At 44.4% G+C, this 16,512-nt stretch overlaps 1 protein-coding gene across 1 annotated transcript in view; it reads left to right on the top strand.

The window, feature by feature from the left end:
• The window catches only part of LOC144119913 (caspase-14-like), a 47,163-nt gene extending 33,956 nt beyond the window's left edge, over positions 1-13,207 (top strand). The window contains exons 6-8 of the mRNA XM_077652418.1: positions 2-339; positions 7,544-7,644; positions 9,058-13,207. Coding sequence (XP_077508544.1) covers positions 2-339; positions 7,544-7,644; positions 9,058-9,308 — 690 coding nt within the window. The 3' untranslated portion in view covers positions 9,309-13,207. The remainder of the gene's footprint in view (position 1; positions 340-7,543; positions 7,645-9,057) is intronic.
• Positions 13,208-16,512: the final 3,305 nt, after the last annotated feature.

The following is a 16,512-nucleotide window of genomic DNA, read 5'->3' as shown; positions in this document are numbered from 1 at the left end:
GGAAATGAAAGAGCTTCTGGAATGGGCAGCCCAACCAGAGCAACAGAAAAATGCTGACTGCTTGGTAGTGGTGCTGATGTCTCATGGCCGACAGAACTACATTTACGGGGTGGACTTCAAGCCGCTGCATCTTTACGAAGACATCTACGAGCGATTCAACAATGAAAACTGTCCTGCACTCCAGGGGAAGCCCAAGCTATTTTTCGTGCAAGCCTGTCGCGGGGGTCAGCACAATTTTTATCCTCGCTTACCAAGGAATTGTCACCAATTCATTCCAGAGCAAGCAATCAGATCACAGGCGTACTCATATAACACCTCAGTTATGATATTGATGCAGGGGTAATATCCAGCAGTGGTGTGGTCCGAAAAGAAGGAAATCAGATGGCACAGTTAAATCAACAATAAAGGACACGCTTTGTAGACTTTGTCAATGAAGGACTAAAGAATATTGTGCTCACAGTTTGAACAAAAGAATGAAATCTCATGGTGCTTGCCAACGTTTCTACAAGAGGACTTGTCTTCAGCTGGGACAAGTCCTCTTGTCGAAACTATGACAGGCACCCTGAGGTTTTACCCTCTCTTGCTCACTTTGTGATCATCAAGAACCACCTGACCAACCTCTCTCTACTATGGACACTAAACACGAGTGTGCAAGATTTCTAAGAAGTCGGAAAATCCCACTTTGCAAAGTAGTCCCCAAAAAAGAATGCATTGCAGCTTGCGTATGTTGGCACTGTTCGGGAAGGGTTTGAGCAGTTGTAATGGCACGTTCACGAATGATACATCTGCCTTAAATCAAATATTTCTTTAAACCTACATAATTTTTCAACACGGGAAGGTTCCGGTAAAGGAATATGAATAATTGCTGCAGGAAGAAACTACACCAGACGTCCATCAAGAGCAGATGCTGGAAGATGCAGCCCGTAGAGCACTGAACCGCAAAACATAACTTTGCACAAATGTGCGCGAAAGTGCGAACAGAAAGCGCTTGAAAATGACTGCTGGCCTTGTGCATATAGGTATTTAGGCAGCACAAGCATGCGCCAATTGCAATCACGTTCCAATGTGCATCTACTCAAAATCGCTCTGATAAGAATGGTTTGTGGATTTCGGTAACGAAGTTCGTAATAAACAAAGGGCTCATCAAAATTAGCAATAATTGTTTACATCAAAACTGCTCGTTTAATCACACGGTGGCTTGGGCTCCGTCGACAAGAAAATTATGAAAAACCAATCACTGATTTAATCTTCAATATTCCCGAACAATATTCTTTATTGTTTCGGTTCGAATTATTTAACCAATTATTCATTCAATGCGAAAATTTGTTTTGAAGCCACTGAGAAAGTTCACTGCGCTCGCCTGCTCCTGTAGATTGAGTATACCTATAACAAAGAAACTTGTAGAAATCTCCATAAAAAATAAGAAACACTATATTTTGCACTTGAAAAAGTGCAGTTGCCAATGCCCTGGGCACTTTAGACTCCAGTGCGTCCCTGAACCCAAGTGTCGCATGCGATAGCCAGCCATGCGCGACATCGGTGACCATTACTAGTCGAATACCTGCCACGCATACATTACGAAATCATGTAATAAACGCAGAGTGTATCCGCACATCAGAACGACAAGTCGCACAATTTCAAACACGGGCAAACACATGTGAACACTGCTAAGAGCTTGAAATTAGCGACTTAGCCATAGTGTCCATTTTTTTTTCCAAATACAGCGCAGCGTGCGTAGGTCGGATGACATATGCTTTAAATGTGCGAGAAAACGCAATACAAAGAACAAAAATACGCAGACTCGGTACTGACTTTTTCATTAAAAAAAAGGTTACTAATACGCTTTTCTGTCTAACATGAAGAGCAAATGGAGTAAAGATGAAAAGAATTGCTCGCCATCGAACTGAAGGATATAAAAAACACAAAACAAACAGAACAGCTTTCAAAACAGTTAAAAAACCATAAGAGTGCAGTGCGATAGCATTAGAGATTCCTGCCGCGCAAGTACTCATTTACTATCCGTTAGAATATGCATAATTTCACACTGAGCGAAAGCAGCTCATCTCCTGAGCTGCGCAGATTACGGGAAAAAAGAATCATGGACTGGCGCTGTTAATATGTGGTTATGACAAAATCTGATTTTTTTCACATCATTGCTCGCTTAGAGCAAGTGCATGAACGAACACTTTAAACAGAATTGCAACTCCCTCACCGCGCCGTCGTCAGCCTTCCTTCCCGTCTAGTCCTGCGTCGTTTTTTTAAATCTCTTAGTTGCCCTATTATAAAACATTTTAATAGTCCATGTAAATATAACATTATTGCTCTCTATTAACTAGCACGTTTAAAAGGAAAAGAATAGAAAAGAAGCTCCTCAGTGGAGAAGCGATGATGTGCGCTCTTACAACCCGAAGGCCAGCGCTTCTATTATCGCAGTCTTATCATCATCAACCTGACGACGTCCCATTAACCCTGTCCAATGTTAGCTGCGACCACCGCATCTCCGCAGACTTCCTAATAACATCCGCGCGTCTAACTTTATGCGGTCCCCTGCTACGCTTGCCTTCTCTTGGAAACCAGCTCGTTTCCTTAAACACCATTGGTTGTCTTGCCTTCCAATTATACGACCTGCTCGCGCCTATTTTTCTTTCTTGATTTCGACTAAAATGTCTTTTCTAAAATGCTGTCTCTTCCCTCTTTGTTTTTCCCTCTTCCAAACTCTTAATGATATACCTACTATTTTCCTTTCCCAAGCTCGCTGCGCTGTTCGAGTTTAAACGGAACACTTTTCGTTAGCGTCTAAATTTCATCCCATAGGTGAATGGCGAAAAGATACGGCTGTTTGGCAAATGAGAGGTTCGTTACAATTTACGAACACATATGAAGGAACACATATGAAAATTTTCCACTCAGTGGAAACCTCAGCAGTCATACAGGCATTGCGTAATCAGGGGGTAGAAGAGCCTTATGTCAAAATACTGGAAGATATATATAGCAACTGCACAGCTACTATAGTCCTCCATAAAGTCAGCAATAAAATTCCAATAAGGAAGGGCGTCAGGCAAGGAGACACGATCTCGCCAATGCTGTTCACCGCATGTTTACAGGAGGTATTTCGAGGTCTGAATTGGGAACAGTTGGGAATAAGAATAAATGGAGAATACCTAAATATTCTGCGATTTGCTGATGACATTGCCTTGCTGAGTCACTCAGGAGGTGAAGTGCAAGTCATGATCAATGAGTTAGACAGGCAGAGCAGATCGATGGGTCTAAAAATTAACATGCAGAAAACCAAGGTAATGTTCAACAGCCTAGCAAGGGAACAACAGTTCGCAATTGGCAGCGAGAGCCTACAAGTTGTGATGGAATACGTCTACTTAGGGCAGGTAGTGACAGCTGATCCGGATCATGAGAGGGAGATAACTAGAAGGATAAGAATGGGGTGGAGCGCATATGGCAAATTCTCGCAGATCATGAGTGGCAGTTCACCAGTTTCCCTCAAGAGGAAAGTGTACAACAACTTAATCTTACCGGTACTCACCTACGGGGCAGAAACGTGGAGGCTAACGAAAAGAGTTCAGCTTAAGTTAAGGACAACGCAGCGAGCCATGGAAAGAAAAATGATAGGTGTAACGTTGAGAGATCGGAAGCGGGCAGAGTGGGTGAGGGAACAAACACGGGTTAATGACATCCTAGTCGAAATCAAGAGAAAGAAATGGGCTTGGGCAGGGCATGTAATGCGAAGGCAAGATAACCGCTGGTCCTTAAGGGTAACGGAGTGAATTCCAAGAGAAAGAAAGCGTAGCATGAGGCGGCAGAAGGTTAGTTGGGCGGATGAGATTAAGAAGTTTGCAGGCAAAAGGTGGATGCAGCTGGCAAAGGATAGGGTTAATTGGAGAGACATGGGAGAGGCCTTTGCCCTGCAGTGGGTGTAGTAAGGCTGATGATGATGATGATGATGATGAAGGAAGCCAGCACTCATTGGAAGCACAAAAAGCACGAATGAATTTTTTTGTTTTTTTTCGAAAAGAAAACATTTCCCTTTGCTTTGGTTTATTGCAGTGGCTGCTCGTTTGTTTGATACGTTTGTAGCTCTTTTTTATACATATACATTTGCGCCATTTTTTGAACCGTTATTACTAACCCTATTTTGCCCTCCTGCAACAATCCCAAATGGGATTAGCAGTATGTATAAATAAATAAATAAATAAATAAATAAATAGGCATCGTTGCAGATTTCTTGGCTGCGATTTCACTTAAATTTTTTTTGAAGGTTAGCTGTTAATTGCGTTTACACATATGCCTGAGTAACCTATTTAATTTGTTCCGGATAACAGTGAAGTCTTGTAAATGATTTATTGGTCGCAACATTTGCATTTATTACTGTTGGCGATAATTCCCTCATATTTTATGCCTTGTTTTCACTATTCCCTTCTCTTGCAGATATTTCGTTTACCTTTCGAGGTGCAGTGCGCGCCACTGGTACTATGTAATTGCGCCATTTTTTCTAATACATCAAATATCTTGCGAATGTCGGACAACGGGACTCATATCTTAATCCCTGCTCTCTCTGACCCTGTCGTGTGTGTAATACTTTTCTCATCTGCGTCTGTTTCATTTTTTAAGCCTAACAATTTACCAAATGGTCATGCCTCGAATCTCCCGCAGAATATTAAGGTATTCTTTTTTTTATATCTTTTTGCATAGCCTTATGTCAAAATACTGAAATCTATATATAGCAACTGCACACCTACCCAAGTCCTCTATAAATTCAGCAATAAAATTCCTATAAAGAAGGGCGTCAGGCAGAGGGACATGATCTCGACAAAGCTATTCACCCCCTTTTTAGACGAGGTATTCCGAGGCCTGAATAGGGAACACTTGGGGATAATAGTTAATAGAGAATACCTAAATAATTTCTGATTTGCTGATAAAACTGCATTCCTGAGTAACTCAGGAGATAAATTGCAAAGCAAGATCGGTGACGTAGACAGGCAGAGCAGAGCGGTGGATCTAAAAATTAACATGCAAAAAAACCAAAGTAATATTCAACAATCTAGCAAGAGAACAGCAGTTCAAAATTGGAAGCGAGGTCCTGGAAGTGGTAAACGAATATGTCTACTTAGAGCAAGTAGTAAGAGCTGATCCGGCTCATGAGAGGGAGATAGCTAGAAGGATAAGAATGAGGTGGAAGCATATGGCAGGTTCTCTCAGATCATGATTAGCAGTTTCCAATATCTCTCAAGGAAAAAGTGTTCAACAGCTGTATCTTACCGGAACTCACCTACAGGGCAGACACGTGGAGGCTAACGAAAATGGTTGAGCTTAAGTTAAGGATAATGCAGCTAGCCATGGAAAGAACAATGATAGCTGTGACTTTAGGAGACCGGAAGCGGGCAGAGTGGGTGAGGGAACAAACGCGTGTACATGACATCCTAGTCGAAATGAAGAGAAAGAAATGGGCTTGGGCAGCGCATGTAATGAGAAGGCAAGATAACCGCTGGTCCTTAAGGGTAACAGAGTGGATTCTAAGAGAAGGCAAGCGTAGCAGGGGGCGGTAGTAGGTTAGGTGGGCCGATGAGATTAAGAATTTCGCAGGTGGGCGCAGCTGGCAAAGGACAGGGTTAAATGAAAAAACATCGGAGAGGCCTTTGCCCTGCAGTGGGTGTATTCAGGTGGATGATTATGATGATAATGTATAGTCGTGATTTACAGTCTTCTGGTCGCTACGATTCAGCGCACCTGCCGGCCGCTGCACTGAACCTAGTTACTTATAACACTATTTGAGTCCCACAAACCATCTCAAAAGACATTGTAGAGCGAAAGCTAGAGACGACCAAAGCTGAAAACGCCGAGCGAGCGATGGTGCCCGACCTCGAGCTGACCTTAATAAGAAAATAGCTATACAAAATAAATATTGCCGTGAGGGGGATCCGGGCCCTAGGAGGCGCGAACAGATCAGCTTCGCTCTTCTGCACGAAAACACTATGCTACTGCCACAGCCTATCACGCCTCGTGTTAAACTAAAACAGGCTCTCGTGCTTTGAATTCCACGTTGTCGTCTTCATCAAGTAATACTACTATCAAACTAATATCGTCGCCAGACGTGCCGCGCCTATGAATATTGCTACCGAGTGATTACTAGCAAACCAAGCAAGCTTTGGTGAATCTTAAATGCTGGAGACTCAAGAGGGCGTTTGGGAGTCATCTGTCTGATTCGACGCCTTTCCGCAAGCAATCTCCAGCGTCCTAGGCAAGGAGAACCACATATGCGGTGGCAGGAAGTAGCGTAGTCGTTAGCACGCTCTGCTGCGGAACGGACGGATGGTGATTCGAATCCCATCGTACGCAAAGTTTTTATCTTATCGATTTGCTTAAGAGCATGATATCGGACGGACAGGCTCGTGGCCGCGAATATGAGCGATTAAAGGCTTTCGTATTAATAATCGCGTATGGTAGCCGTTCCCTGTCTAAACCCGAGCCTATCTATTTGACAACTGGAGTGCCTTGCCTTCATCTGGGCAATGTAGAAATTCCGGCCCTGCCTGTACGGACGGTCGTTCATGCAATGTGGTAAGCAGTCACCACGCACTGTGCTGGCTTGCAAGTTTGAAGGAGCCCTCCGGCCGCCTCGCTCGATGGAGCCTGCGCCACCAGGAGTTTAACGCCACCGTCGTTTACACGTCCGGACGCACACATTCTGACGCCCACTGCCTGTCACGATCCCCTGAAGATGCCTGTAGATGAGGGTGCTTTTCTGGGAGCCACTAGCCCCAGCTCTTTTGCACAGCAGCAACGCTCGGACCCCAACCTAAAGCGCATCATCGCACACTTCGAAGACAAGGTTTCTTCACCTCCCGCCTCGTTCGAGCGAACATTGTCTTCTTTGTGAGTACAGATTGGTGTCCTCGTGAAGAATAATTTCGCAGCGATCAAAACAGTCTACCTCCTTATTTTACATGCAGGTCTCCTCGAAAAAATTCTATAGGCTTTTACATGACGACACGACAGCTGGACATCTCGGGTTTTCTCGCATCCTCGCCGCATTCAAGCCAAGTACTCCTGGCCACACCTGTCCGCCCGTATCGCACATTATGTTAAAGCCTGCCGAAATTGTCAGCGACGAAAACAACCCTCTCACCCGACCAGTAGGATTTCTGAACCCTATTGAACCCTCCTCAAGGATTTTCCAGGAGATCGGTACCGACCTGCTCGGGCGTTTCCCGAAAGTCAATGTCCGGAAATAAGTTGATCATCATAGCTATGACTACCTGACCCACTAAGCCGAAGCAAAAGCCGTACAGATCGGAACATAAGGAGAAGTCGCAAAATATTTCGTGAAGTGCATTCTTCTGCGAAACGCTGTCTTCGATGTGCTCATCATAGACAGAGGAACAGCATTCATGGCGGAACTAACGCAAGCCATCCTGCGCTACTGCCAAACAAGCCACCGGGAGGCAGCTGCACCGCAGTCCAGCGGACTGACGAAGTGCCAGAAGAAAACCATCTTTGACATAGTCATCATGTATGTTGATGCCGAACACAGAACCAAGGACGTCCTCCTGACTTATATCGTCCTCACCTACAACACCAGTGTGTACGAGACCTCCCAGATCACGCCTTTTAGGCTTGTCCATGGCAGGGAGGGCATGACTACGCTGTCGCTATTTTGACCAATATACGTTAACGAAGAAAACGTCGACGTTGCCGCCTACGCAAGCAGAAGAACCCTAAACACTTGCCCGAATACGCATCAAAGACCAGCAGCGCGCCGACGCCAGACGCTACAACCGGCGAACACGCAACGCGGAATAAAAGCCAGGAAAGCGAGTCTGAGTTTGAACGCCTGTCCGCCGCCGCGGATTGAGTGAAAAACTTTTGTGCCGCTAATTTGGCCCGTACAAGGATTTTCGTCGTCTAGGTGAAGTGGACCAAGAAGTCGTTCCTGACGAAATAACTTCATCCCGGCGACGCCGCTTACGACCAGAAGTTTTCAATGTCGTCCGACTAAAGCCCTATTATGCGCGCTAAATGGCGCTGTGCTTCATTTCTCGGTGTTTATTGTGCACTGCCCGGTTTATTTGTTTCTAGTCGCGTTTTTAATTTTAAATCATGGGGTCAATGCTTGCTTGAGAGGGAAGTAATGCCCCGAATATTTGTACTGTATGATCATTCTTCAGAGCTGCCGGCACGCGGCTTTAACGATTTTTTTTTATGATGCAAGACACATCCAGATTTATCTCGATTGATCGCATGATTCTGCGTTGTTCCAGAATGTGGTAACTTTGCACGGCGTATCTCGAAAGTTCGCTACCAGCTTTAAACTGAGCACGGCCGAAAGCGGCGGGCATTCTGTATCGACAACCGCCGAGCACGCTTCTTGCTTTCGCCACCGCCTAGTCCTTCACTTCTTTGCGGGCAGAAGTCAGTCTAATAAAGTGTTTTGTTTGGAACCCGTTTTCGCTCTCTGCCTGCACGCCGGACTGTCGTCACTACGTGACAATATGCTCTTTCTGTCGTACTACAACCACGATCATGAGGAACGAAAGGACATTGTCGGTGTATGCTCATGCCAGTGATTGCTGCATTCTTTCGTCCTCGTATCTTCCTGATGTTTTTTACGATTGTGATATCCGTGCTTTCCTTTTTGAAGTTTTCTTTTTAAAGTTTCCTTTTTAAAGGTCCGTTATGGTTTCTATGCAGAAAACTATAGCGGCATAGCCACCAGCGTGTCGAACACCGATGCCTGCCCCGTGACGGAAGAGGAGCACGACGTCTCCCATGCCTCCACGAGACCGGAACGCACTGCTTCGTGGTCGGACATGTACAGTACTCACGGATTGAAATAGGACATTCGGAGCGCTAGCCTTGCAGTGCCACGCAGGCATGTGGTAAACCACAGGCCGGCTGATTGGCTACTGGAAGGAACAATTCTGCTTTGTAGATGTTCTCCCTCTCACGCCATACCACAATGCACCACCTTGGTTCCATGAGCGTCTACGGGCGGCGCTCCATGAAGCGACGGCCACGCGCTCCGAATGTCCTATTTCAATCCGTGAGTACTGTACATCGCGTATGCTACGATTCCCGGCTTTGTGGCCCTAAGGGATGAAAGAATAGGCTCCTGGTTTGTGTCAGCCATGTACGCTGTGTTCGTCGACGATGTTCATAATAAGAGCCTAGACGGCCTTATGCGCCGCATTCACGCTCTAATAGTGCGCCTAGCCTCCCGCGATGGCGTTCGACAGACGCCCTGTACGGAGCAACTGGGCTGGAGAAAGAAGCTGTACTTCTATCCTGGCCGCATGTGAAGGCCTCGTCGGAAAATTCGTACTCGCAGCAGTACAAGATTTAGGAGGTAGTGCGACGAGCAAAGTGAATCAGAGTGATTGAAAAGCAAATCATGACGGGCTACTTGCGCACTGAAAACAAAAAAGAGGAAATGTTAATGAAAGTAATAGCGCAGATTCTTGCGGGGCGCTTAGTTCTACAGCGTACTATTGGAAAAAATAACACAAGTAACCAGAAATCAGAAGTTGACGTTCTTGCGGGTTCGCTGGTTCGTTTCAGTAAAAAGTTGGATGCACGAATAAGACAGGGACAGGAGACATAGGCGCCCATGGTGTCACTTTCGTTCATATGTCTCCTCCTGTACTTGTCTTATTCACGCCGTCCTACCTTTTAATGAAACAGCGGAAGCTTATAATTCGAGACCTTCGAAACGCGAAACTATAGAGGTCCTCTTTGGTCGAGCATAAACTTTGCACGTATCGCTGAGAAGCCTACCAGCTTTCAATTTCGTCCTCTTAATATAAGGTCTTCAGCTGGGGCAAAAAAGTTACTTCTGCAATCATACGACGTATAGGTACAGGGTTGGTCAAACGTTTCCAGGCCACAGGGTCTGCATTTCATCCGTATAACCTGGCACTATGCCGATAAAGCTATCAAGGTTCTCGGAGCGTAGAACAATACTCCTTATACCCTCTACATGTATTTTAAGCTCCGAGGGAATCGTATCTGCACGAGTATACAGCTCAAAAACAGATCATGTGACATGGAAACTTTTGACCGCCCCTGTCCGCCACGTACAGCTGGACTGTAGTTCACTGTGGTGGCATGGCCATCAGGGTGATAATAATTAACCTAAAATAAGGCCCTCCGCTCCCGAGAAGACTACTAGAAGACACTGTAGGAAGTTACGCAATGCCGCTCCTTGGCAGGTTTTTATTCTCGTTTATGCTGTGGACCAATGCACATGACCAACTTATTTTATGGTAACATAAAACACTAGCATTGACGCGCAACGTCATAAATTTTGTAGGGAGGGGGTGGCTTCCCTTTAGCCTCTAACGAAGGCTGATAAATAAACAATAAAGAAATAGGATTAAGAATCTTTACGATAAGCCACCCCTGGCTGTCCAAGAAGCCTGTATGCAAAATACTGGAAGAGAAGCGCTGAGGCATGAAGCGCCGACGGTGCGCGAAAATCAAGCAGCGTTGTCTGACAAAAAACCTCATATCATCCTAGTGTTGACGTCAAGAATAATTAGAATTTCGCTGGCACAAATGCTGCGCGTACTCTGGTCCTCCTTCAACTTTTCCAACATTTCGTTCCCGAGTCCCAAGAACGCAGCCGCGCAGTAAACTATCCCCGTGGGCGGGCTGGGGGAAACTTATCGGGACACCTAGAGAACTAAGTAATTGGTTCCATCTGAAGACAGAAGGAGACAGCGGCGGTGAAAACGCCAGCCGGGAAGGTTGCTTTGGATTGTCCGTGTGGGCAGGCTACAATGTGGTGCACCGAGTTGTAAGCAGCAAACGACCCTTTAGTCAGAGCCGCGGGCGCCGAACACTGGGCCGAAACGCGCCGACGACGACACAGCTTGAGCCCCTCAGAAAGAAGAAGAAGCCGGCACCTTAATGCCTTTCGTACTTGCCTTCACCACCCTACCGCTACGAGGACGCTTTTCTTTCGCTGTCGAACTCGCTTCCGCAGACCTTGTTACACATGTAATCATGTATTGTACTCCCCTTAACTGGGTAACCTTTTGTGTTTGTCGTTCTCTTAAATGTTTTCGGCTGTATTTGGATTTAACGTCCCAAAGCAACTCAGGCTTTGAGGGACGCCGTTGTGAAGGGCTCCGGAAATTTCGTCCACCTGGGGTTGTTTAACGTGCACTGAAATATCACACTACTCGGGCCTCTACAATTTTCCCCCATCGAAATTCGACTACCATGGTCGAGATCGAGCCGGCGTCTTTCGGGTCAGCAGCCTTGCGCCGTAACCACTATGCCGTCGCGGCGGCCGTTCTGTTTAATCAATGCATAGCCCTTACCTTTGTGTTTAATTTCATGTATCAATGATTTTGTGTCTAGCTCAAATGTGACTTTATGCATCCAACTTTTATACATTTGCAGTGCTTCTGCCTGACTAGCATTAACTGTTAAAAAAACATTGTGGTTGCAATGTTTTCACTCGTGTGGTTTCTTCTGAAGTAAAGTTTTTGGTGCCGGATACCTCCGTTCAGCGGCAAATAAAGCCTGGCCCAATGACCGGTAAGCTATCCTAACCACCTTCTCTTGCACACACTGTGAATGTCTTCGTTTCTACTCTCCCATCAAACCTCAAGAAAATCGAGCTGTAATCAGTCTTCTGTAATAATTCACTTCTGTAAGGACCTTCAAGGTTTTTAAAAAAACATTGGCTGGCAACTTAGTTACTAGATTTGAATGACATCTTTGCAGTGATTAGCTCATTATATGTGATTAAAAATTAAGAAACAACGTTCAGACAGGAAGAATTATATCAGTAGGTGCTGACTTTTTTTTCAGTACTCTTAAGCAAGCTTTTCTTGTTTTGAACTAGCTGTTTGAAAAAAAAAATAACTCCAACTTGGCATTCCAGATTGTTGATAATTATGTATCGGAATATTAGGCAAATCAAAAATTTCGACAAGACACCGAAATCATGATTTTTTGTCCAGTTGTTGCGTTGCACATACCGACGTGTCTCCAATTGGTCGACGCTATACTCAAGTCGTGCTAGGAATGCTTTATAATTCAGGGTATACCTTTCATACTCGATCATCACGGGAGTGAAATCACAGCTGTGCACCCATGTAGCACATCTAACAAAATATTTCTCTGCGTTAAAGGTGCACATGAATAATCTAGCGCGCGCCAAAATGTTGAAATGACAGCACAGAAGGAACACCTTCTCCCATTAGCCTATTACCTTTCATAAGTTCTGCATATGAAGCTATGTTTCTAATCAGTGTACCCCTTTTATAGTCTATCCTTATTTATTTTCACTCCTTGTTCTGAACATACATTTTCAGCTCCTGTCTCTATATCCCTCTTGCTGAGACAAGGATATGGAAATGAGGTCATTGTTATGATTAATGAAGCGAACAGACCTCGAAACCAAGGAAAGCAAAGAGGAATGGTTTTCTTTATTTGTGGCTTTGATTAATGCGGAATAAGTGCTCACCGGCTCTGTTCTCGTCCAAAGAGTTGGACATATAGTGTCCGCCATTGCAGCGAGTTTGATGTTGAGCGTCATCTAACAGTGAGGGCTGTAACTATGCGAGAACCTTCTCATGATACCTATGCCATCACGACCGCCTGAACAGAAGCTCCCGTTAAGCTATTATTAGGAAGCCAAATATAAGGAAAGGAGGTTCTTGCTATGGTACACCATATTAAGGAAACGAACAGTGATCGAAATCAAGGAAAGCATAAAGGTATTTTTTTATGTCATTGGTGTTGAGTAATGCGAAATAAGAAGTGTTATCTCTTTACGACTGATAAAGAATTCATGAGAAAGTAGCAGCAAACATATCCCGCCATTTCATCCTAAGCCATGACCTCCGTTTGTCATGTGCAGAACTCTACGAACTCAGATATGGTGGCGGCAGTCCAATTTTCTGCTTTTCGGGGTACTTATGTTGTTCTCAGCTTAACTTTGAGAGCGTCGACTCTGATCCTGTATTTTCCTGTACATCGCGTGCTATCGTTAGTGTCACGAGGAACGCGGTGGGGTGGTGAGGAAAGCAGATGTTCGAGGACCCTTTTAGGCTTCCTATGGAATCAACACTGCTAGAGCCGGTGCCCTCGCTAAACTAATAAGGAGGAAAATATAGAGAAATGAGGTGATCGTTAGGACATACATAATATGGAAGCCAAAAGTATTCAAAACCAAAGAAAACATAGAAGAATGCTTTTTGCTTTGTTTTTTTTTTGCTTATTGGTAACTTAGTAGTGTAATCAGTTTGTGCCTGCAAAGTAACTAATTATAAAGCAGCAGAAAAACAACCACACGCCCGCAATGGGATCCGTATCTATGACCTACGCATGCAGTGTAGGGTGCTCCACCCGCTGAGTAAAGGCAGAAAAAGTCCAAATTTTCAACTTTGGAGTATTTTCCGTGCCCCACCGCGGTGGCTCAGTGATAAGGGCGCTCGACTTCTGATCCGGAGTTCCCGGGATCGAACCCGACCACGGCGGCTGCGTTTTTATGGGGGAAAAACGCTAAGGGGCCCATGTGCTGTGTGATGTCAGTGCACGTTCAAGATCCCCACATGGTCGAAATTATTCCGGAGCCCTCCACTACGGCACCTCCTTCTTCCTTTCTTCTTTCACTCCCTCCTTTCCCTCTTCTCTTACGGCGCGGTTCAGGTGTCCTACGATATGAGACAGATACTGCGCAATTTACTTTCCCCAAAGCCAATTATTATTATTATATATTATATTTTTCCGTTGTGTGTTACCTAACCTTGAATCCGTTTACCAACGTCATTCTCTTCCATGGCGGCGCACAATAAATGTCCTGTATTACCGTGAGCACCACATGGAAGGACAGTAGCATCTTCGGGAAGCATTAGATAATCCTTGTGTGCATTCTGAGATTGTCTGCCTCGGCAGTACTGTCCAGCGAACTGGCAATCGTGTTTCTAATATGAATGTTATTTTTGTAATATCGTTATTGTTGCTGCTATCTAACGTCCTAGCAGTCTTTTATGTGTTCAGAATATATATCTTATATAAGTGATGGTTATCGTTGCAGCTCATTGTTTCCGTTTAATTTATTGGATTTGTGTTTAATACAGTTTAATGTGATCGGTATTGCTTGCTATTGCTTACTGTATATCCTCATTTTATATCACTAGGTGATATCATATTACCTGTAGTTGATTTTCTATTTTATGTTAGCATTTGCGGTGTCTTCATTGTATCATTTGTTCATTTGTATCATTGTGCAAGAGCCCGCTTATGTTGCCTAAGATTACAAGACACCCACAACCGAATCCTTTGTTAACAAGCGGAAAGGGAAGTGAGATGCTCGATACGTTAAACATACTAAGGAAGCCATGAGCCATAGAAACAAAGAAAAACATTGGGATTTTTGTTTGTTTGTGCGGTTGATGCGTGGGAAATTATTCGTGTAATCACTTCATGGCTAAAAGTACTTAGCAACAAAGTGGAAGAAATTAACAACTTCAGGCCGCCAGTCGGATCTGTACACACGACCATGAATATGTCACGTACTGTGGCCTAAAAACTATGAAAATACTCCCTGAAGTAGCATATTGGACAGCGGTGCTCCGTAGGTAGAGCACCGTACGCAACATACGAATGTCATTTACTCAGATTCGGTTGGCGGCGTATGGTTGTTTGTTTTGCTACTTTCTCGCAAATTACGTCTCTGTCATAAAGTGGTTACACTTATACTTCCCATTAATCAACAACGCAAATTCAAATAGAACTCTCTCTTGCTTTCCTTAGCTTATAGGAGTCTTGGCGCACTCATTATGTAAGAGTTCACATGCGGCAAGAGTTATATAGGCCAAACAGGTAAATGTATAAACACACGGCTCCGCCAACATAATTCGTCTTTAAAGGGAGCTCCTTCCTCTAATCTGGCCCTGCATTACAGAGACTTCGACCTTAACAATTCTAACCCGTTGAAAAAAAATGCATGTGTACCTCTCTTCAATAGTACAAAAATCTTGTATAGGCATTTATTTCAGCTAACATGGGAATTATCTGAGGCATTTCATATTCACAAAAACTCCGACATGTGCGTCAGCACACCATCTGTTGTAATCCATGATTGTGAAAATCGGTATCTTAATTCAACACAGTGATTCGTTTTGTCTTTTTGGGAGTAGGCGCATGTGCTGCTGGCTGCCTTGTGGGAGCTCTTTAACCTTGTGTGTTTTTTCCAATAAACTTCAGTTGATAGTAGCGCTTGTCCTTCGTTTTCTTTCTCTTGGTGTCCCCTGTCGCAGCGCTCTTGAAAGTGTTAAAATGAGTTAACGAGCAACTCATTTCCAGGTCCCTGCTTTCTTAGTAGCCTTATGAGGGCCGCGGGTCTGGCAGTTGTGATGCCACAGGTATCTTAAGAGGCTTCTCCCAAACCGGCCATCCTCGCTGTTTGGTCATGTTCCACGTGACACTGGCGGTAATAGTGGACATTCTATGTCCGCTTCTATCGAGGACAGTGGCGATAGCCAATACTCTCAAGGGTAGGTTCCACGCAACATGAAAGCTTCTATTTGTAGAAGATTGCAGAGCCGCCTATACAAGTAGATAGGTAAAGACGAGGAGGGAAATGCAGGGATGTTAACGAGAAAGGGGTTCCGGTTGGCTACCCTTCACTGGGGAAGAGGAATTAGGAGACTAAAAGGAGGAAGAGAGAAGGAGAAAAAGGCATAACACACACACACACATTACTGTCACAATTTGTCATTCAATCCAGTCGCTCTTAAGTAGACAAAGAGTGCCTTGTATGCCTTGAGGTAGGAAAACACGGAAAAAGCTCCTGTTACTGGAAGATTGACAACGTGACCGCCCCAAACTCATAAATTGAGCGGAAGAACAACATCAAAAATTATTGTATACAGAGTGCAATAGACCGAGTTGTTTGCATATAAGCAGCACCGGCATCTTCGCATTGAAGAATGGTAGCAATCACACTCACAGCAAGGAACTTGACGCGCTTTGATCACACTCCTCAATAATAACAACTGAAGAAGTATATTCCTCCAGCATGTTTGATCAGCTTAGTAATATCGACAAGCTGCTGAGCATATTTATTTATACAGTTTGAAGAGCATGATTTAGTATTGGGGCCATAGTCGTTGAGCGGGATTATCTATACCAGTCATCTCGGCGACGCATGTAGCATATGGAAACATTCTTCTTTGCTGCGTAATTATGATAGCACACTTATCTGTGGCTCCCCTTAAAGACACGGTTGTTTATTTATTTATTTTACCCTCAGGGTACCTAGTACATTAGAGAGGGAAGAAGCAAAACAAAATACAAAACAAAAAGGCAAATCGTAGAAGAATTGAAATACTAATACAAAACACAGAACGCAAACCACGTAAACATTTGAAGCAAAGGTGAAAGGCACATATCAAAGTTAATGCATACGAATTAGATTGGTCCCGAAAATGTTCTGTAGAATAGAAGTACTTATAAAAACACAATGCACAACAAACCCCCCCC

This window comes from Amblyomma americanum, chromosome 2, assembly GCF_052857255.1.
Source record: "Amblyomma americanum isolate KBUSLIRL-KWMA chromosome 2, ASM5285725v1, whole genome shotgun sequence".
Taxonomy (NCBI): Eukaryota; Metazoa; Arthropoda; class Arachnida; order Ixodida; family Ixodidae; genus Amblyomma; species Amblyomma americanum.
This window is presented reverse-complemented; position numbering and strand designations above follow the sequence as displayed.